Source organism: Neopsephotus bourkii, unplaced genomic scaffold, assembly GCF_033783945.1.
Source record: "Neopsephotus bourkii isolate Nb327-2 ecotype Australia unplaced genomic scaffold, CSIRO-AGI_Nbou_v1 NB_659, whole genome shotgun sequence".
In the NCBI taxonomy this organism is placed as follows: domain Eukaryota; kingdom Metazoa; phylum Chordata; class Aves; order Psittaciformes; family Psittacidae; genus Neopsephotus; species Neopsephotus bourkii.
The window spans coordinates 1,057,124-1,075,529 of NW_026901158.1; the positions used below are offsets into that span (position 1 = coordinate 1,057,124).

The following is an 18,406-nucleotide window of genomic DNA, read 5'->3' on the forward strand; positions in this document are numbered from 1 at the left end:
CTCCCGCGTCCTGTACTCGGCTCCTGTCTCCGAAGCAAGCGGTGCGAGCGCTCGGTTGGGAGCTGGCCCAGCCGCTGCCCGGACAAAGCCGCCTTTGGGCCCCAACCCCGGCCCCAGGGCTGCCAATGGCCGCAGCCGCTCCTTGCCCCCGCCGGACCTCCCACTGTCCGCCGTTAACCGGGGCCCGGCCTCCCTCCCCTCCGCGCCGGCTCCCGGCCTGCGGCGCTGCGGCCGCGCCTGCCTTTGTGCCCCGGCCCGGCCCCTCCCCGCCCCGCCGCTCCCGCGGGCAGAGCCGGCGGCCGCCGAGGCCCGGGCGGTCGCTCCCGCCTCCCCGGCGGCGCCCTGCGGCGCATGCCTCCCGCTCCCCGGGGGCAGGGAAGGAAGCGCCGCCCGCCCCTGCACCAGAGCGGCGGGCAGCGGCCGCGCCGGAGCCGGAGCTCGGTGGAGCGGGGAGCCCGGCCCGGGCACCGCCACCACCACCGCGATCCGCCCCTCGGCCTCCCCCCGCGGCGGCAGCGGCAGCAGCAGGTGAGCGCCGGGGGCGGGCGGAGCGGAGCGGAGCCGCACGGAGGGGCTCCGGTGAGGCCGAGGCCCAGGTCCGGGCCCGGCGAGGCCGGCCGAGGGCGGTGGAAGGCGGGAAGGGGCAGCCATGGCGGCGCGGGCAGGGCCCGGCTGGCCGCGGGCAGCGGCCTCGCGTACACCGCGACCGGGAGCCCCCTCGGACACCCCCGGGTGCGCGTCCCCGCGTGTCCCCGCGCCCCCGCTGTGGGTGCGCTCCCCGTGGGTGCCCCCCCCGTGCCTGTGCCTCCGGGTCCCCGCGGTGGGTGCCCCTCGGCCCCGGCCTGAAGCGGTGCTTGGGGGGGGGGGATCTCATCCCAGCTCCGTGTGATCCTCCCCGGGCAGCCGCAGCCCATGTGCAGGGGAGCGAAGGCGCCTGCCCCTTCCCTGTGCAAATAGGTTAATAGGAGCAGGGGTCTTGAGGTTTTCAGTGGAGCTGAGAGCTCACGTACGGTATCATCACAGTTCTCATTCCTGCCGTTTTGATCCTCAGTGCTTATTACAATGAAAAATGTCCCTAATTTATGCGTGCCCCAGTGAGTGTGTTGGAGGGGCCTTTAAAAACGGTGTGTGTTTGTAAGGCCTGAGCCACACTGTGTCGGGAGGTGCCTCCCGGTTCACCCAGGGATGGATACCAGGAGCACTGTGCTGGATCCTAGAGCAGAAGTCGGTCTGAGCTACCTTCAGCTGCCTGAAAGGTGGAAGTTAGGACAGTGCTGGGTTGCTGCAGGTACCCGCCAGTGAGGAGGGGTGTTTGTGATCATGATGCTTACAGGTGCTCATGATCCTCATCCTGCTCTTAAAAACTCCTAAAGCTTTGTGCTTACCAAAAGCTTTCATCCTGCAGTGAGGCTGGAGTGGTTGGTGGCTTAGAGTCATTGCTGTATAGTGGGTTTCAGGAGGAAACGAGCTCCCTTCTCTTTGCACTGCCCCAGGTTCCTGAGCTGTGTGTGTTTGATGCCACACCAGAACTGGTAAAAGCTGCGTGGGGCTTGTGTGTGAGTCCAGGCGTGATGCTAACGTGGTTGCTCTGCTCTTTGAGTGAGAGCTGGTTTGTGTCCCACCACCTTGGATTGCCAGCGAGCCCACCTCATACCAACCTGTTGAGCTGTATGGGCAGCATTGCTTTTGCTTTAGAGCTGAAACACTGAGCTCTGCACAGAGGGAGTGCTTTGGGAAGGGCAGTTTTGCCGAAGGAAACAGGAGCGGAATGTTTTGCAGGGTACTCCGCGCACACCAATCCCACTTCCAAAGGAAAGATCCCCTTAAATTTGTGCTTTCTTGCATGGAGTTTACTGCAAAAATACTCAGACAACCGTGAGTGAAGGAGGGGATCACACTGAGGTGCCATCAGAGCAGTTCTGTGTGGAGCTTGGCAACAGATGATTGTTTAGGAACGTACAGAAAAGAGAGCACAACCTTCCATGGAAGCACAGGGAGGCTTCTGGAGGTGAAGATAATCACCTGCTTGCACCAGAAGATACTGAGAACCACAAAGGATGAGGGCTCTGTCTTACCTTCAATGGCAGCAGTGACTGATTTACCCACTGAAGTGATGCTGAGTAAATGCCATGATTACCTGGCACAATAAGCCGCAGTGGTAATAACTGGTGATTTATGTTACCAGTATTATGACATGGAACTTTTAGAAGGTAAATGTGTAATAAAAGCCATTTTCCTCTTTTTTTTTTTTTGTAGGATGGAAGAGAAAGTCTGAAAAACTGTTCTGTCGTGGACCTGCTGTTGTCTGCTAGAATGTTCCTGATGAATGCTTCTCCTTTGGTAGCTCTTCAGACAAAATGGGAGTCCTTTGGCCCAGCGAGGAATTGTAGATACCCTGTTTGCTACCCTGAACCTGAAGAAGACGTCAGTAGAACCTCTGTAAGTGCAAAAGTTCAGATGATCATAAACAACCTGCAAAGTCAAGAGTCTGCCCTGGGTATGAACAATGAGTATGATTGTGTTATGCAGAAGAAACAACAGGGAGAAAAGGGCAGCAGTAACAGAGTCACGTCTAGCCCTGTGTTGCTGCAGAAGCATCCTCAGTGCACCCAGTGGGGGAGCCCGGCTGACTCTGATGACACCGAGGAGGAAGACTGTGTGGGGTTTGGAAGACTCCTGCTTGAGTCTGATAGCGACGACTCAGTGGACCGAGGTATAGAGGAAGCCATTCAGGAGTACTTGAAAGCAAAAAGCCAGAGTGACCAGTCCTTGCAGAGGGGTGCAGAGTGTTCTGAAAACATAAGCAGAGACAAAAGGTTTAAGAGAGAGTTCTCACAGAACAAGGTGGCGAGTAACCTTCTCCCTGTGAAATTCAAAGCTGAGATGCTCTCTGAAGAGTACCTGTCTGACCACCTGGGCATTGGGAAAAGGCTGCAGCCTGCTTCCCCTCAGAGCATCAGTAGCGACGACTCCTTTGAACAGAGCATACAAGCTGAAATAGTGCAGTTCTTGAATGAGAAGAAGCAGCAAGAAATAAGTAAATGTGTACCTGGGGAGGAGAAGAAAGATTCCCACGTGAGATCTACCCTAAAATGCAGCAAAGAAGCGACAAACAAACCGAACTGTGGTGCTATAAAGCAAGGTTGTAGCGCGCTGCTCTTGAGACACCGTGCCAAGCTGCAGACACCCAGCATGCAGGCCAAGGGTTTGCAGTCTAAAACCCAACCAGAGCCAAGTGACTTCAGCCAGGTGAACCCAGCCTGTCTGGAAATGGCCACTGCCAGCCAGCCCTGGGCAGTGGAGCAAGATGAGAGTGGAGCTAATTACTGGGACACCAGGGGAGCACTTGTCAGCGAGAGCGTGCACACATCTGACTCGAGCAGCGATGATGGCATCGAAGAAGCCATTCAGCTTTATCAGCTGGAGAAAATCAGGAGAGAGGCAGGTCACACAACAGACTGTGTCCCTTTGCAGAGGGAGGAACTTCCTACAAAGGGTCTGGCAGACATCTCTGCAAGCCTAACAATTAGCTCAACAACAAGTGCCTCACCAGAAATCCATAAAAGCCCTATAAGCAAGAAGAGAAAAGAAACTGATTCCAAGTCAGCAGAACTCGAAAGCACCAGCAATGACTTTAACAAGCTGTTTAAACCACTGAAAAAAGCCAGACATTTTGCACTCCCAGAAAACAAGATTGCTGCTTGTGAGCTCACGCTGCAGGCCTCTTGCAGAGCAGACACATCTGCAGAGCTCATGTGTGCGGAAGCTATCCTCGATATTTCCAAAACAATCATGCCATCCCAAATGGGAAGTGACAGCAAATCACTCGCTGCAGACTCCTTCTTCTCTCCCCAGCTCCTCTCATCCTCGCGCTGTGACAGCGACAGCAGCCTGGTGGACAGTGATGATAGCATCGAGCAAGAGATCAGGGCTTTTTTGGCTCTGAAAGCACAGTCAGAAAACCTTGGAACGAAGCCTCCCAGCCTGTCACACTCACTCCAGATGCCTTTGCCTTCGGATCAGAACAGCCTCGCCAGCACCCTAGAGCCTCCTCTTCCCAAATCGCTGAAGCTATCGCTGAATCGTAAAAAGAGACTCAAAAGGGAAAGCAGAATAGCAAAACAAGGTGCATCAAAACCACCTGAGCAGGTGGAGACAGGACTTTTCCAGCCAGGCAACTATCCAAGACTTGCTGTGCTGCAAGAGGAACGTGCCCCGAGCAGCCCCACAGAGCTCTGTGATGCTCAAAGGCTTGGCAGCAAAGAGCCGAGGCAGCAGCAGCTGATGGCTCCCAAACTGTCTGGATCAGATGGCAAATGTGTGGCCTTGGACTCTGTAAACCCTTTTCTGCAGGTTCAGAGCAGCACAAGAAAGCCTGTGAAAAACTCCATCCAGACTCCCGAGAGGGACGGTTCGGATGATGAGAGCAGTTCTCTGGATAGTGATGAGGACCTGGACAGTGCCATCAAGGACCTTCTGCGCTCTAAAAGAAAGTTAAAGAAGAAGTCCAAGGAGCAGAAGTCTCAGTGCAAGAAGAGGGTGAGGTTCAGCGAGACAGAAGCTCAGCTGCTCGATGGATTCAGCAGCCTCCAGCAGGGCAGAAATCCCGTGCTGCTGAAGAGCTGCCTCTCCAAACCCAGGAAAGCCACGAAAGACAACACAGGTGTCAAACCTCCCAGTGAAAAACCAGAGACCGGGAAGAACTCGGACTTTAACCTACAGCTTAGAAAAGGATCCAAGCCCAGACCAGTCACAAGCCAGAATAACCTGCAGGCAGCTAAAAATAGGCAGTGTACTTTCACAGCCCCGTCGGGCGCTGACGACAGCAGTTCAGTGGACAGCGATGACAGCATTGAGCAAGAAATTAGGAAGTTTTTGGCAGAAAAGGCTAAAGACTCTGCAAGCAGCTCGGAGCTCCAGAAGGATGATGCAGCTCTGGACCTATTGAGAGTGACCAAACAAACTGCTCCTAAAGGAAAAGCAAAGCCACAGCTGGTGGAAAGTGAGCTTGACCTTGTGCTGGGTCGGAGTGACAAGCCTGAGGTGTCTCAGCACCCTGAGGAGTTGAAGAACTCTCTTGGGACAGAAGGGAAAGGTGCAATGTTACATGGCAGTGGGAAATGTGCTTCCTCAGCACAGAATGTTCATACTACTGGTCAGTCAAAAGCTAAGCAAGGACTGGGGGGGGTTAAAGGTGCTGCTGCTGGTGAGGTATCTGGAAGCACAGCAGGTAAAAAGGATGTCCCTAATCCAGAGCCCGTGCAGAAAACGCTTCCACCTAAAACCAGCAAAAACAGAGGTGGTAAAGTACAAAAAGTAGTTACTGCAAAGCCCAGGTCCAAGAGAAAGAATACCTTTCACCTCAAAATCTCAAGTAAATTTATTGCAGGGCTAAAGGGTGCTCGGGACAGGAAGAAATCCATGCTTCTGAGCAAAAGGCAGAAAGCAGAGAGCTTGCTCGCCCAGAGCAGTGCATTAGGAACAGAGGCAGCTTCCCAGGATGCAGATGTGCTTAACCAGGGAAGAGGAGCCCCCTCGCCCAAAGATGAGCTTAATGGGGAGAGTCCAACAGCAATGAAAGAATCCAGTTCTCAGAAGCTCGCTGGGGAAGGGTCAAGTCCCCATGTAGCAGAAACCTGTGGAAGACTGGAGGCAGCTCCTGTGCCTGTCAGGGAGGAAGCAGGGGGCTCGGAGCGGGCTGGTGCTTCAGCAGAGCAGTCAGATTCACATTCCAATCTCCCTTTGCAGGAGCAGAACGTGGCAGCAGTGAAGGTAGATAAGGGTTGCAGAGGAGCATCCAAAGCTGGGAGCGCACAGATGTGGATCAAGGCAGGAGATATGCACAAAGACAGCTGGGCTGATCCAAATGTAGATGCTCCATGCCCTGAGCACAGCGTGGCAGTGGTACAAGCGGATAAAGTCAGTAGAGATGCATCTCAGCAGGGTATACATGTGTGCAGCAAGGGAGGGAACAACCAGCAGGACAAGAGCCCAGCTCCAAGCTTAGGTTGCCCACCACAGGAGCTAAATGTGACAGTGGTAGCAGTGGATAAAACCGGTGGAGGAGCATGTACAAATAACAGCACACAGATGTGCAGTGAGAAGGGAAAAGCTGTCTGCCAGGACAGCGACAGGCAGGAAGAAATGCAGGTATCCAGCTCCAGTTTGGAAGGAAAAATACCTGTCCTGGAGAATAGGGAAACCACTTGTGAAGCAGACCAAGGGCAGGAAGGTGTAGACAAACCCGGTGCAAAAGGTCCTGAGCTCCCTGCAGGGATCCAGCCCGATTCCCTCACTAAAGGAAAGGTTTCACATCTGTAAGTACACTTCTTTTTACAGTAACAGTCTTTCTAGAGAACAGAGGTAATTACCTTGCTCAAACTTGAGACTTGGCAAACAGTGGGGGAGGCTGGTACCTGTATATCACAGACACCTGTATCACCTGTATATCCTACACACACTAATGTGAAAGTGCTTCTGTTAACAGGGATCTCATGGACAGACATCCATCGTTTTTGTAGAATTTTGTAAATTATTTAAAGTGCTCTAAGGAAATATTTTTTATAAGGATTTTTAGGGCTGCCGTTGCTGCAGGATGCTGTAGTCACTGTAGATAAGATATTGGCTCATCACGCTTTAAATGATGAGGCCTCTAATCATATGTATAAATAGGAAACCTGTCTGTGCACGGATTCCATTTGGCAATCTGCTCAGAGGAGGAGGACACAGCATTTGATCCTGGTGCTCTGCCTCTGAAGCCCATTGTCTGACACCATTCCCGTTTGAGCTGCCTTAGGACACCCCCATGCCACGGGCCTGTGCCGGGGTCCCGGTTCTCCCCTGCCCCGGGGGCTGTTGGGTGAGTTCCCTCAGCCCAGCTCCAGCAGAGCCAGTGCAGATGTAGGTGTGGGGCTCCAGCCTTGAAGATCCAAACGCAGATTCAGGTAAATGATGGGGATGGGTCTGTCTGCACATCCTGGGTGAAGGCAGGAACCTTCTGAACCCCCCCAGTCTCCCGTCAGCGGGGGATGATTCCATGCAGCCTGAGGAGCATGTCTGTGCTGACACCAGGATCTCAGTGCATTTCACTACATTGATGCCCTGTGGGGCCTGTGAGGCTGAAACAATTCCTCCTTGTTCTCAAGTCTCACTTTGCTGCCCTGCAGTTACCCAGGGATGGATTTTGGTTTCCTGTGTGAACTTCTGGAATCGAGTGCCCTTACTTGCCTTGTTCAAAGGGGTTTCTGAACTGTTACATCTCCGTGGACTCTGATTTTCACTTACAGTTTTTGTGCAATAGAACAAAGCTGGGTTTGCTCTAGGACATCCCTGATGTAAGCGCCAAGGATATTTCCAGCACTGTTCCTTCATACCAGTAGCTCTTTCTCTGCCTCCGTTTCCAGCAGCAGGAATAAAGCAATTTTTCACTACTCTCTATTTGTACTGACTTGATACGGGACTAAAGTAGCACGTTCACATCACCAAACAAAAGTGCCCCCACTCTGCCTTCACTGAAAGATCCCAGAAGTGGGAATTCGAGCCTTTGGCTGGTTCTTCTCATTTGCGTGTCATGGAGTCCTTTGAGTAGTTTGTTCTCACATCTTGTCCCTGTGAACTGATCCGATGCTCTCTTTGTCCGGTGTTCTCTCAGCCAAACGTACTGTCCCTTGCTGTCTGTGTCTTCCTGGAGGCTGGCCTTGGTGTTGGAAAATGGAGCGAAAGCAGCCGGGAAGGGATCCAGAGCCACCCAGGATCCCCCCTGGTGTGGTCACGTTTGCACAACAGTGGCAGACTGCAGCGTAGCGTAGAGTAGAACAAGTAACCGTGGCATGTGGAGAAGTGAACAGCAGCCTTTGTGTGTTTATCCTGTTGTGCAGTCGTGTTTTAAACCTGTTTCTAGTGGTCATTTGACATTTCCTACTGTCCGGCCACCCTTTTGTAGCCTTTGCCTTGGTGACCCGTTTGTTTAAAGCACCAGGATCTCATTTTGGGGTAGGATACCTTGGAAAAGTGGTTTCTCCCTCGGCTCCTGTGCCTGCAGCCCCTCTGCACAGGCGTGGTTTGGCTGCCTTGGTGCAGTTGCAGGATTTGGGCCTTTGTTTGCAATAGGTAAATAGGTATTTTAAAATAGAAGTTTTCAGAGTACCTTGCTTTCAAAGGGTTAAACTGCATTAACGGGGGGGTGGACACATTCTGTACTGTTTGTGTGAATTGAGCTGAATGCTCCTCCTCAGAGCTGTCAGTAAATCACTGAGCCTCACAAGGTGGTGTCTGGTGCCCCACTGATGTGTCTGTGTTCTCGGTACTCCTCACTACCAGATCCGGGTCAGAAGCAGTTCCCGTGAGCTTGTGCTTTAAATAAAACCTGATTTCAAGCAGCACTTTTTTAAATCGAGAAACTTGATTTGTATATAGGAAATGGTGTACATGGATACGTTTATAATGGTGAATAAATGGGGTTCTGACCATGGCCCGAGAAACCAGAGTGCTCCTATGGTTTGTGTCATCGTCTCGAGTGAGCAGTGGGTTTGCGTTACCTTTCCCCCCTGCCTGCAGTCTGAAGGTGTGATTGACTGGTGCCCGGAGCTGCAGTTCATCTTGGTTTGATGGTAAAGCCTCACCTTATTTTATCTGTAAACATGAAGATTTTGCTTTCAAAATGCAGAGTAGCAAGAGGCTGTTTTGGGAAATCCCCTGCAGTGAAATGTGTCCTCTTGAGGGTGGCAGTTTGGATTGGTGCAGGTATTCCTTACGAAAGAAGTGTGTAACATCTGAACAAACAGGTCACTGTGTCTGAGGCCACTAAAGCAGGGGAATGGAGGAAAGTAAACTTAAACCAGTGTTTGGCACGTGGTAAGTGAAGCCTTGAGCAAACTGATGCATACAGGCACATCTCTTGGGGCTGGCTGCACCTTGTGTGTTGCTCCCTTCCCAGCAAACCTCAGTGGAAGAGAGCTGGGTAACCTTAACGCAGCGTATCCCTGGGGACAGTTAATGTGAGGTGAGGTGAGCTGCACCCGGCTCGCTCCAGAATAGAAGAGAGTGAGAGTTGAGACAAGGGAGGGAGGAGATGGGGGGTTCTGGATGAGATGAAGACTAGGGGGGAAATAGGTGACAAAAGCCACCGAATCCCTTTGCAAGAGGCGGTCTCATCCCTAAACTGTTCAGGCTGCAGAAGAATCTGTGGCTAAAGATACGTGTAAACTGTCACAACCATCTGTATTAATTCAGCACTTTGTGTTGTTTTTCATTTCAGGAGAAGAAAGGGAAAGTAAGAAGCTCAAGGCATTGTCGGCTCTGATAGAATAGCAGTGAATGGCTGAGGGCTGCTTATTCATTTCCAGAAGTTAAAGGTTTTAAGAAGTTAAGTGTTTTGAGAAGTGTTTCTGCTCAGTCCATGTGCTGGTTCCAGTGTGTTATCTTGTTCTCAGCAGAGGTTCTTTAGCAGCCCTTCTGTTTGAGGTAACCATATAAACTGCAGTGAAAACTGGAATCATTTGGGAGGTGGCGTTGAAACCTTGGTGATGGGAGCATGGGCCCACACTGGGGTTTCGGTGGTTGAAAAGGGACAAGTAAGGGCCTGGTTTTCTGTTCAGTTTTGGACCTCAGATTTGTGCTTAGTGGCAATAATTAAAGAGGATTCCTCTGCCTTCCAAAGATGCTTAAATGCATCCTGCACCGTTTGCAAGGCTACATAAAAATAACCCAAACAGGGAATATCCCTCCCATGAAGAGTATCATTCGCAGTGGTGCTTGGACACCCTATTACACCCCTTGTTTCCTTTTTAGTTCTTTAGCAAGCAGCAAGAACAGTGTTATGTTTAATGTCTGCTGTTCCCCCTGTGAGGCAGGACCGTTCCTCATCAGACACAGGCCGCACACTTTCTGTTCAAGACCAGTTCATAAGCCACACGTGCCAGGTTGTCCGTTCCAGTGCAGTTCCTGTGCAGATGATGGGGTTCCACTCGCTGTGTAACCCCCGTTGTTACAATAAACCTTGAGGAAGACGTGTTCCCTTGGATTAGGTGTTGTTACTTGAGTCGTTCCTGAAACCCCTGTAGCTTTGAGAGGTGAGGAAGGTGAAGGAGCTCTCTACAAGAGACCCAAAGGCTCTTGGAAAACCTGCCCTTTGGTTATTCATTAAATAGTACAAAAACTGATTTAAGGTCTTAAATTTTAATGATGCATGGTACATGAGCCAAGAGCTTAAAGCATCATTAGTAGCAGAGAAAAGGTTAGGGGAATATAGGTATGTAATGTATATTGTTCTAGTATTTATGCTGCCTATAAACTAAGTAAATGGTTCACATGCGCTATTTAGCATTTAGTAACCTTAAATCTTCAATTGTTGTTCCTAATAACAGTCATTCTGTGGTGATTTCCCTCTGGTACCAAAGAGACTCGTGTTTCTCCCAACAAATTCCTGGACTCTGTTTTAATAACACTTTTAAACTGGTTTCCCCAAAGCCTATGCAGGCCTTAACCAGGCCTGACCGAGGTGGTCACTGTCTTGTAGGACCCAGTAGTGAGCATGTGAATTACTCTGCAGTGCAGCGCTTCTTGTCAGGCTTGCAAAGAGGCTTAGCAAGAGGTTGAGGGGCAGGTCAGTGCTGTTTGCTCAGGGGGCTTTGGGGGGGGTATTTAGCCAGCAGTGACCCTGTTGCTCCCACTGCAGCTCTAACAGTGGGATGGGCCATTGGGCTTGTAGCTGGGGTGGAAGTCGAGGTGCTCATGGGTGGTGATGAAGTTGCCCGGGCCTGTGACGTGGCTCTTCTCCAGGGCCGTGTTGAGCCCGCTGTTCCTGTATGGGCCCCCCATGCCTTGGATCCTCGTAAAGCTGTGGGAGGTGACGTGGAAGGAGGTCTGGGGAGCAAACAGAGGGGAGATGTGCTCGATGCCACCATCAGCAGCGCCTGGGCTCAAGCGCACACTGACGGGTCCTGCTGACCCCCACGGCCTCCTCCTCGGGGCTGCCCCAACCCCCGGCGGTCCCCAACCTACCGGCACCTCGTGCACCGTGGGGGCCCTGCTGCCGTACGTCTGGTTCGTGGTGCGGTACCGCGGGTGAGGCTCCGGCTTCCTGCGGGCACAGAGCGGGGTTGGAGCGGGGTTGGAGCGGGGCCGGGGCCGCGCGGGGCCGGGCGCGGGGGCTCACCCGTAGCCGCAGAAGCGGTCCGGCTGCTGGAGGGGGCCGGGGGGGCTGGCGCTGCTGCGGGAACAGCCGCTGGTGCGGGGCTCGGCGCCCGCCGGCACGGACATGGCGCAGGGACGGCGCAGGGCCGCGGAGCCGAGCGTTGCCAGGAGACGGGACGCTGTGGGCGGGGCCGCGATCGCTCCGCCCCCCGCCCCAGGGATCGCCCCGCCCCGGCGCGGCCCGGGAAGCGGAAGGCGCCGCTTGACCTTCATCATCCTCGCTCCTCCTCCTGCTCCTGCCGCTGCCGCCGCTCCCGGCGCTGCGGGCTCGGAGCATGGCGGTGCCGCGGCTCCTGCGGGCAGGTGAGCGGCTCCCGCCCGGCTCCCCCCCCGCCCCCTCCCGCCGCGCTCCCGCCCCGCCCCGCCCGCCCGCCTCACCCCGCGTTCTCTCCCCGCAGCAGCCCCGCGCCTCTACAGCAGCATCGCGGCCCCGGCCCTGGCCCCGGCGCCCAGCCCGGCCCAGCCCCTCGGTGAGTGATGCCGCGCCCCTCGCCGGTACCGCCAGGCCCCTGGGGCTCGGGGTGCATCAGCGCCCTTCGCATCCCCTGCAAGCACAACGCGGGACCGGGTCCTTACCGCGGTTCCCTCTCTCTCAGCCGCGGATGAGAAGCTGCTCTCCGAGCCCCTCGCACACCCCGACTACTTCAACGTGAAGGAGCTCTTCTCCCTGAAAGACCTCTTCGATGCGCGGGTGCACCTGGGGCACAAAAAGGGATGTCGGCATCGGTGAGTGAAGCAGGAGGCTGCCCCTGGCTGTGTCTGCACTGGAGGGGTCTGGAACTGCCCATGGAGACCCTCATATCCACATGGGCATGTACAGGGACCCTGCCCAGTGTGAGCCCTGCAGGGACATGCTGTGTGCACCTCTGCAGAGGGCTCCTCTGGGGGGTGTCACTGGGGTTGGAGGGTGGGAAGGGTTCCACGGTGAGGCCGCACCACATCCAGGCTGCTCAGTGCCTGCATCGCCCCATCCCCGCACCCCCTTGTGCCCTCCCTCTGCCCCCCAGGTTCATGGAGCCCTACATCTTCGGCTGCCGCCTGGACCAGGACATCATCGACCTGGACCAGACGATGGAGCACCTGCAGCTCGCCCTCAACTTCACCGCGCACATCGCCTACCGCAAGGGCATCATCCTCTTCGTCAGCCGCAAGCGCCAGTTCTGCCACTTGGTGGAGAGCACGGCGCGGGGCTGCGGGGAGTACGCGCACACGCGGTACTGGCAGGGCGGGCTGCTCACCAACGCGCACATCCAGTTCGGCACCGGCGTGCGCCTGCCCGACCTCATCATCTTCCTCAGCAGCCTCAACAACGTCTTCGAGCCGCACGTGGCCATCCGGGACGCGGCCAAGATGAACATCCCCACGGTGGGGGTGGTGGACACGAACTGCAACCCCTGCTTGATCACGTACCCCATCCCGGGCAATGACGACAGCCCCAGCGCCATGGAGCTGTACTGCAAGCTCTTCAGGATGACCATCATCCGCGCCAAGGACAAGAGGCGGCACAACGAGGCCGTGCGTGAGCTGCGGAGCAAAGCAGAGGGCAATTAGAGCCCGTGGGGGGTGGTGAGGGGCGTCCTGCACCCAGAGCACTGGCTTTTGGCAGGGCTCTGGTGCTGTGCAGAGGACGCACAGTGGTCCTGGCTCAAACAGAAATGGTCCAGAGCAATGTGAGGGGATGGGAGCCAGACCAGAGCCAGCTCCTGTCCTTGTGTGTGTCCCCATTGCACGGAGGCACCTCTGTGCTGTGGCCTCCCCATCCCTGAGCTTGTGATCACTCGGATTTCATGCTCCATCCTGGTGAATAAAGGGCTCCACGATCTTTCTTCTCTCTTCTTGTGAAATGGGGAACTCTGGCCAGTGTTTATGGCCAAGGAAGGGGGGTGAAGGTTGTTCCCACCCTGGGAGCACACAGGGGGAGCAGGGAGGGAGGTGGCACATCGCAGGGCTGGAGGATCCCTGCTTTATCCCAGGGCATCTCGGGGTCCAACCTTCACCACAGCCATGGGGAATGGAGGGGCTCCAGAGTGCGGCTGGGAAAGGGAGCTCCAGCCCCTGACACACCGGTGGGAGGTCCTAGGGCAGCCCTGGGGGCGAGCAATGGGCCGGGGGTCCCGGTCCCGTACCCCCATCGCAGCCCCGGGTCCCCATCCCGGTCCCGTTTCTTCATCCGGGTCCTCGGATCGGCCGCTCCCTGCTCCGCGTCATCCCGGCCAGCAGAGGGCGCTCACGGGAGCCCGCTCGGTGGGCGGGCTGTTCCCGCGGCCCTTCCGCCCTCGCCCTATATAAGCGGAAGGCGGGAGCGCTGCGGCCTTTTCGCCGTGGGACCGCGATGGCGGCGGGGGTAGAGCGGAGCGGCCGCGGGGGCTGCGCTTCCGTTCGGCAGGGCTGGGCCCCTCCGGGCCCGTTCCGTTCCGCGCTGCCCGCCCGGGAGCCGCTCCCGGCCGGAGGGCAGCGGGAGGCTGCGGCGCAGGGGATGATGATGATGATGGTGATGGTAAGGAAGGCGCGCCGGAGGTACCGGGGGGTTCCTGTGTGCCCCCGGGGCTGCCCGCGGGGAGCCGGGGCTTGGTCCCTGCCCGCCCGGGGTGCAGGGATCGGAGGGGACACAACGTGGCCGGGGAGAGCCGCGGCTGCGCGGGCAGCGCTGGGCCGGGGCTGGGTGCAGCCGGGCTCCCATGGAGGGAGGCGAGCACCGGCGCTGCCGCTGTCCGCGGCTCTCGGAGCTGGGGGATGGAGGGAGCCTCCGCAGGAAGCGAGGCTGTTGGTGCTGCGGTTTGATCCTGCCTTGTGTTAGGGGGGCAGGTCGCGAGGTTGTTACGCACTCAGCTAAGGTGTTATTAACTGCTAGACTGTGATGAGCTGGTATAAATTGAGCCATTTTTAACTTCCCTTCTCTTGTCTTTCCTCAGCCTGGCAGAAGACAAAGGGTGAAGTGAGAACGATCTGGACGTCCTGAAAAGCCAAAGGTAAGTGGTACTTATCGCGAAGACCTGCACCTATCTGTTAATGCTCTGATCTATTGCATTTAGTGTCCCCACGTGCACCAAATCCCGCTGTAACGCTACCGAGTAGGTGATGCTGTTATAAACGTGTATTTATCCCCTGTCAGTCCCTGTGGCTTTCCGACCTGCCACCAGAGGCGTTGCGAAGGTGGCTGCGGTGGCACCTTTGTGTCAGGAGGTGGCAGAGAGCGACAGGCTGTGTTCTACGCTCGTTTGCTCCCAGACCCGTGGGCATTCAGAGTGATTGATGGCCTGACATGCTTTAGAAACGGGGTTTAGTTACCTGAAATGCGAGTAATTGCCTTAAATGTGAGAGCTGGGTCAACAGGATAGAAAGCTGCTTTGTGTGACCTGTAGTGGGTCTGCGGCAGAAGGCACACTGCATGTGGCTTTTGTTTAGCCTGAAAATGGGTAGAATCCCGTTGTGTTATGAAATAACGAGTCGATGTAATGTGCCTAAACCCTGCCTGTGCTGTGCGTTGTTTCTTTAGCTTCCCTTCCTGCTGTACCTTTCAAGCTTGTGCTATCGGTGCAGCAGAGCCCATGGAACCAGGCTCTGAGCCGTGTCTGGGTCCACAGTGAGCAATGTGCATTTCCTTTTCCAGAGGAAGCTGCAGGAGCTGGCCGATGGAGGAGGTCTCCTGCAGGACCCGAGGTGAGCAGCAGTGGGTGCAGTTAACGCTGTTGAGCAGCCCCATGCCCCAGCTCGTGTTGCAGACGCGGCTGTAGTGCCCTGTTTGTGTCATTAGGTGGCAGAGAGGAAAAGGCTGTGTCTGTGCTGGTGCTCTGGCAATGTGAGCACTCGGGAATGATGAGCAGCCTGACACTCGGTTCCTGCCTTTCCTGGGGCTTTTCCATGAATGTTAAGTTTAAATGGTGAATAATGGAGAGCTCTGGAGGGACAGGGTGCAGAAGCCCTGCCCTCCACTGTGACAGTAATTCTCTTCATGACTTAATGTCACATAATTTTACATGACAGATAAGGGTACCTTTTTATGCTGTCATATTCTATGCTTTAGAAGTGAGCCCGTTTTACTAACATGCTGTGTTAAAATCTAATTCAGGTTTGTTGTATATCATTTACTGTTACAGAGGAATAGCAGACTCCAGTATTCTCTATTCTGATAGCCCTGAGTCCTTGGAGATTTGCTTTCCTGATGTGTTGGCATCACTGGGAGTCAGAGGTGAAGAGCTTTCCTGTGCCAGAAGCTTGTAACTACTTAGAGCTCAGCAGCTTGACACTGCTGCTGCATTTACCTCTTTCTCCAGAGAACCAGCAGAATATGGAACAAAACTCCTTAGAAAAGCACTTAAAATGATGCCAATTTTAACTGCACCAGGGGAAGGTCCTTTTAGGTTTTGCAAGGACAAGCAGAAGTGACAGCTCTTGTCTTGAATTCTGTTTTTGCCTTCAGCATCCCTTATGGCCTGCAGGATGCCTGTGCTTGCTGCCTGTTCTGATGGTGAAATGACACCTGGAGTTCTGCAGGGTTCAGTGTTATGTAGCTACCAAGAATCACACCTGGGCATGGAGGGAATGGGAGAAACAGGCTTTTGAGGTTGTTGTTTTCAAAGTATTGAGGTAGATGGAAAACCAGTTTGGTGTGGATTTAGCGGGTGCTGGAAACGGTGCCCTGCTCCTAATGTTAACCCACCAGCTCCTCACTCCTTCCCCAAAACCCAAACTAAAGGTGTTTTTCCTCCTCACAGTTACGGCTGAGAGCAGGGCTGAGTTCTGGAGCTTGCTTCAACTGCTGCCGGTAGGTGTGGCATCACTTGGAACACACTGGGCCTCAGTGGGTGTCTGGTAGGATCCTTGGGTTGATACCTCCTGTCCTGAACGGGACAGGGACAAATGAAACCAAGTAAAATAACACTCCCAGTGTAGACTTGGAGAAAGAGCTTCAATTCAGTAGTTTTGCATCTTTTTCTGTTGGAAAACTTCTGCTTGAGGTGGAGCGCGCTCAGGTTCCTCTGCTTTGCTAATGCAGCAGTTTTTGTAAGCAATCTTTAATATTCTTCACCTTTTCATTTCACTTAAACTGCTTCCTCAGCTCCCCAGGATCATCCTTTTAAAGGCAGCTGTCAGTGGAGCAAGACACTTCTGTTAAAAGCTTCCTGTTTTGTGCTGTTGAAGCGCCTGAGATAATGAAGATGGGCTCTGGTGCTATTGTAGTCTGACACGAAACGCTGCTGAAAACATGCTCATCTCTTGTATGCAAGGTAATGAGAGATTGTGTCTTAGGCATAATGAAAGGAAAAGCTTGATTTTAGTAATAAAGCAACAAATTGTCAACACCTGAAGCCCTTTAAGTGGTGAGAACAGCTCTGGCCACGTGCGGTGCTGTAAGACTGAGGCTTTGCAGTGACTAATGGCTTGACAAAACCTGGCAGTGCTGGGTGGTGGAAAATGTCCTCATTAAATGGGCATTAGAGGGCCAGAGGTGCCATTAACCAAGTGGGCTGCTGCTGGCTGCAAAATGAGCCATTTAATTGGGACAAGGCAGTGCCTACCAGCAATGGCTTTGGGAAGAGGGCTAATAGGGTAGTTGGGGATATGTTCTGCAAGGAGCCATGCCCCAGGATGGGGCTCTTCTATTTAAATACCCTGGCTTCTAACCCTGAAACACACATTTGGGTTATTTCTGCTCAGGCTTTGCTTGCATCAAGGGTCCTGTAGCAGTAGTGAGTGCCTAATGAGTGTCTCTCCAGAGCTTTACTGTGTGAGGCATAGAAGAGCTGTTAAAATGCTCCTAACAGCATTTGCTGTGAATATCTTCCCCAGCCTGAGCAGCAATCCCAGGCTATGAATATTGCTGTACTGAAAGAGCTATCTGGCTCTCAGCTGTGGAAAAGATGAGTATTTTGTATTAAAGTGGTATTGAGAGGAATGAAAAGTCTTTGCACACATTAACTTAGCCCTGCATCATTAGAACTGGTTTATGCCCTGGCTTTGAAGGCTGGAATAAGCCCAGCTTTTCTCTCTCTGCACTATGAATGTTGCCTCTGCAGTGAGGTTGGCAAACTCCCCTTTGAGTTTTAGAGAGTCCATAAGGGAAAGAAGAACCATGAGCAGGCTCTGGCTGTGCTGATTCCCCCCTTCCTGGACTCACCAGAGTGCACTGCCAAGCCAGGAGATGCTTTTCCAGTCCTTTGTTCCTAGTGGCAAAGAACCTGTCCTAAATGAGCCCAGTTTATTATCTGCCGCCTGTCACTGCTTCAGGTCCTGATGCACTCAGGTTTGCGGGCACTTGGCTTCCACTGACTGCAGTGTTAGGGTGTTTGGTGCTTGCTAAAGCTTCCCTGTGAATCGTGACAACCCAGGCCAGCTGATGACTGCCCTCAGACTTGGTTTCATTTCATGAAGCTTTTATTGTTTCCTCTGGGATGTGCAGGTCTTTGGGTAGTGTCAAGACAAACCTGATGTAATGCTTCAGTCAGCTGCATTAAAGCAGTTCTGTGTCCTGAGGAGCTGCAGTGACCAGCAGGAGCCTGGATGCATTAACTGCTTGCTGTTGACTTCTGTTGCAGTTGGAGCTGTCTCACACCCTGCACCTTCTCTTGTTTGCAGATCATGCCTTGAGGTTTGGAGCTCCAGCAGACCCAGCAGGAGAAACAGGCTGTGGTGTCTGCAGTGAGGGTCTGTAGGGTGCTGAAACTTCATCTTCTCAACGTGGGTTCAAGCTCACAGTAGCCAAAGTGTGTGGTGATGCTGCTGGTTCCGAGTGCTTCCTGCAACCTGTGTGCTTGGATGTTGAAGAGAAATGATTGTTCTGTTCCCAGTGCCCTTTCTTGCCTTTGCTGTGCTGCTGCTGAATACCTCCCAGAGCTGTAACCTTGCCCTTCTCCCACTCATCTCCCTCCTGAGCTGTTTTCACATTCTGAAGCACTCTGCTTTCAGTCGGTGTTTTCCCTGCATGCTAAGAAGGGTTATAAAAAACCCCAAACAACTAAATAAAGATGCCACCTCCAGTGAGCCTGGAATGTGTTTGTGTTTGTAGCACCTCAAGTAATACCTTCTTTTTAACCATTCTAGGATAGAAGACTTACTTGTGGCTGTGAGAACTGGGATGGCTTCTTTAAACAGTGATAGATGGAAGCCTTGCTGCTGACCTCCAGCCCCTTGTGGCTCAAATCTATGCTGCTAAAGCAGCTGAGATGGGATTGCCACTCTTCCAGTGTTCTGCTTTTCCTCTTTTTCCAGCTAA

The 18,406-nt window shown here is 53.9% G+C and overlaps 4 protein-coding genes, 1 long non-coding RNA gene and 2 other non-coding genes across 9 annotated transcripts in view; 6 read left to right on the forward strand and 1 right to left on the reverse strand.

Annotated features, from left to right (window-relative positions):
• The first annotated feature begins 361 nt into the window (after positions 1-361).
• The window catches only part of AGPAT2 (1-acylglycerol-3-phosphate O-acyltransferase 2), a 41,619-nt gene continuing 23,574 nt past the window's right edge, over positions 362-18,406 (forward strand). The window contains exon 1 of the mRNA XM_061352399.1: positions 362-528. The gene's annotated coding sequence lies outside the window, so the exon portion shown is untranslated. The remainder of the gene's footprint in view (positions 529-18,406) is intronic.
• Positions 2,253-8,485, forward strand: PPP1R26 (protein phosphatase 1 regulatory subunit 26). The gene has a single exon (XM_061352394.1). The coding sequence runs from the start codon at positions 2,314-2,316 to the stop codon at positions 6,319-6,321; it is 4,008 nt and encodes a 1,335-aa protein (XP_061208378.1). The 5' UTR covers positions 2,253-2,313; the 3' UTR covers positions 6,322-8,485.
• On the reverse strand, positions 10,528-11,259 carry PIERCE1 (piercer of microtubule wall 1). Its single transcript, XM_061352306.1, has 3 exons — positions 11,156-11,259; positions 11,002-11,080; positions 10,528-10,863 (listed from the first exon to the last, which is right to left on the reverse strand). The coding sequence occupies exons 1-3, from the start codon at positions 11,257-11,259 to the stop codon at positions 10,678-10,680; spliced, it is 369 nt and encodes a 122-aa protein (XP_061208290.1). The 3' UTR covers positions 10,528-10,677.
• Positions 11,454-12,761, forward strand: MRPS2 (mitochondrial ribosomal protein S2). 2 transcript variants are annotated; one of them, XM_061352395.1, is made up of 4 exons: positions 11,454-11,496; positions 11,592-11,663; positions 11,790-11,919; positions 12,201-12,761. In XM_061352395.1, exons 1-4 carry the CDS (start codon positions 11,469-11,471, stop codon positions 12,742-12,744), a joined length of 774 nt encoding a protein of 257 aa, XP_061208379.1. In that variant the 5' UTR covers positions 11,454-11,468; the 3' UTR covers positions 12,745-12,761. The 2 variants fall into 2 exon arrangements, with proteins under 2 accessions (XP_061208379.1, XP_061208380.1); XM_061352396.1 differs by lacking the exon at positions 11,592-11,663.
• LOC133211787 (uncharacterized) lies at positions 14,109-18,174 on the forward strand. 2 transcript variants are annotated; one of them, XR_009725284.1, is made up of 4 exons: positions 14,109-14,162; positions 14,804-14,853; positions 15,909-15,958; positions 17,770-18,174. It is a non-coding gene; the product is annotated as an uncharacterized LOC133211787 (long non-coding RNA). The 2 variants fall into 2 exon arrangements; XR_009725285.1 differs by lacking the exons at positions 14,109-14,162; positions 14,804-14,853 and adding an exon at positions 15,219-15,700.
• On the forward strand, positions 14,323-14,458 carry LOC133212043 (small nucleolar RNA SNORA17). Its single transcript, XR_009725363.1, has one exon. It is a non-coding gene; the product is annotated as a small nucleolar RNA SNORA17 (small nucleolar RNA).
• On the forward strand, positions 14,894-15,026 carry LOC133212044 (small nucleolar RNA SNORA17). The gene has a single exon (XR_009725364.1). It is a non-coding gene; the product is annotated as a small nucleolar RNA SNORA17 (small nucleolar RNA).

Coding starts and splice junctions, on each gene's coding strand:
- MRPS2 (XM_061352395.1), top strand. CDS start 11,469: ATGGCGGTGCCGCGGCTCCTGCGGGCAG. Junction 11,497..11,591: donor GCCGCGGCTCCTGCGGGCAG/GTGAGCGGCTCC, acceptor CTCTCCCCGCAG/CAGCCCCGCGCCTCTACAGC. Junction 11,920..12,200: donor AAAAAGGGATGTCGGCATCG/GTGAGTGAAGCA, acceptor TCTGCCCCCCAG/GTTCATGGAGCCCTACATCT.
- PPP1R26 (XM_061352394.1), top strand. CDS start 2,314: ATGTTCCTGATGAATGCTTCTCCTTTGGTAGCTCTTCAGACAAAATGG.
- PIERCE1 (XM_061352306.1), bottom strand. CDS start 11,259: ATGTCCGTGCCGGCGGGCGCCGAGCCCCGCACCAGCGGCTGTTCCCGC. Junction 11,081..11,155: donor GACCGCTTCTGCGGCTACGG/GTGAGCCCCCGC, acceptor CTGTGCCCGCAG/GAAGCCGGAGCCTCACCCGC. Junction 10,864..11,001: donor CCACGGTGCACGAGGTGCCG/GTAGGTTGGGGA, acceptor TTTGCTCCCCAG/ACCTCCTTCCACGTCACCTC.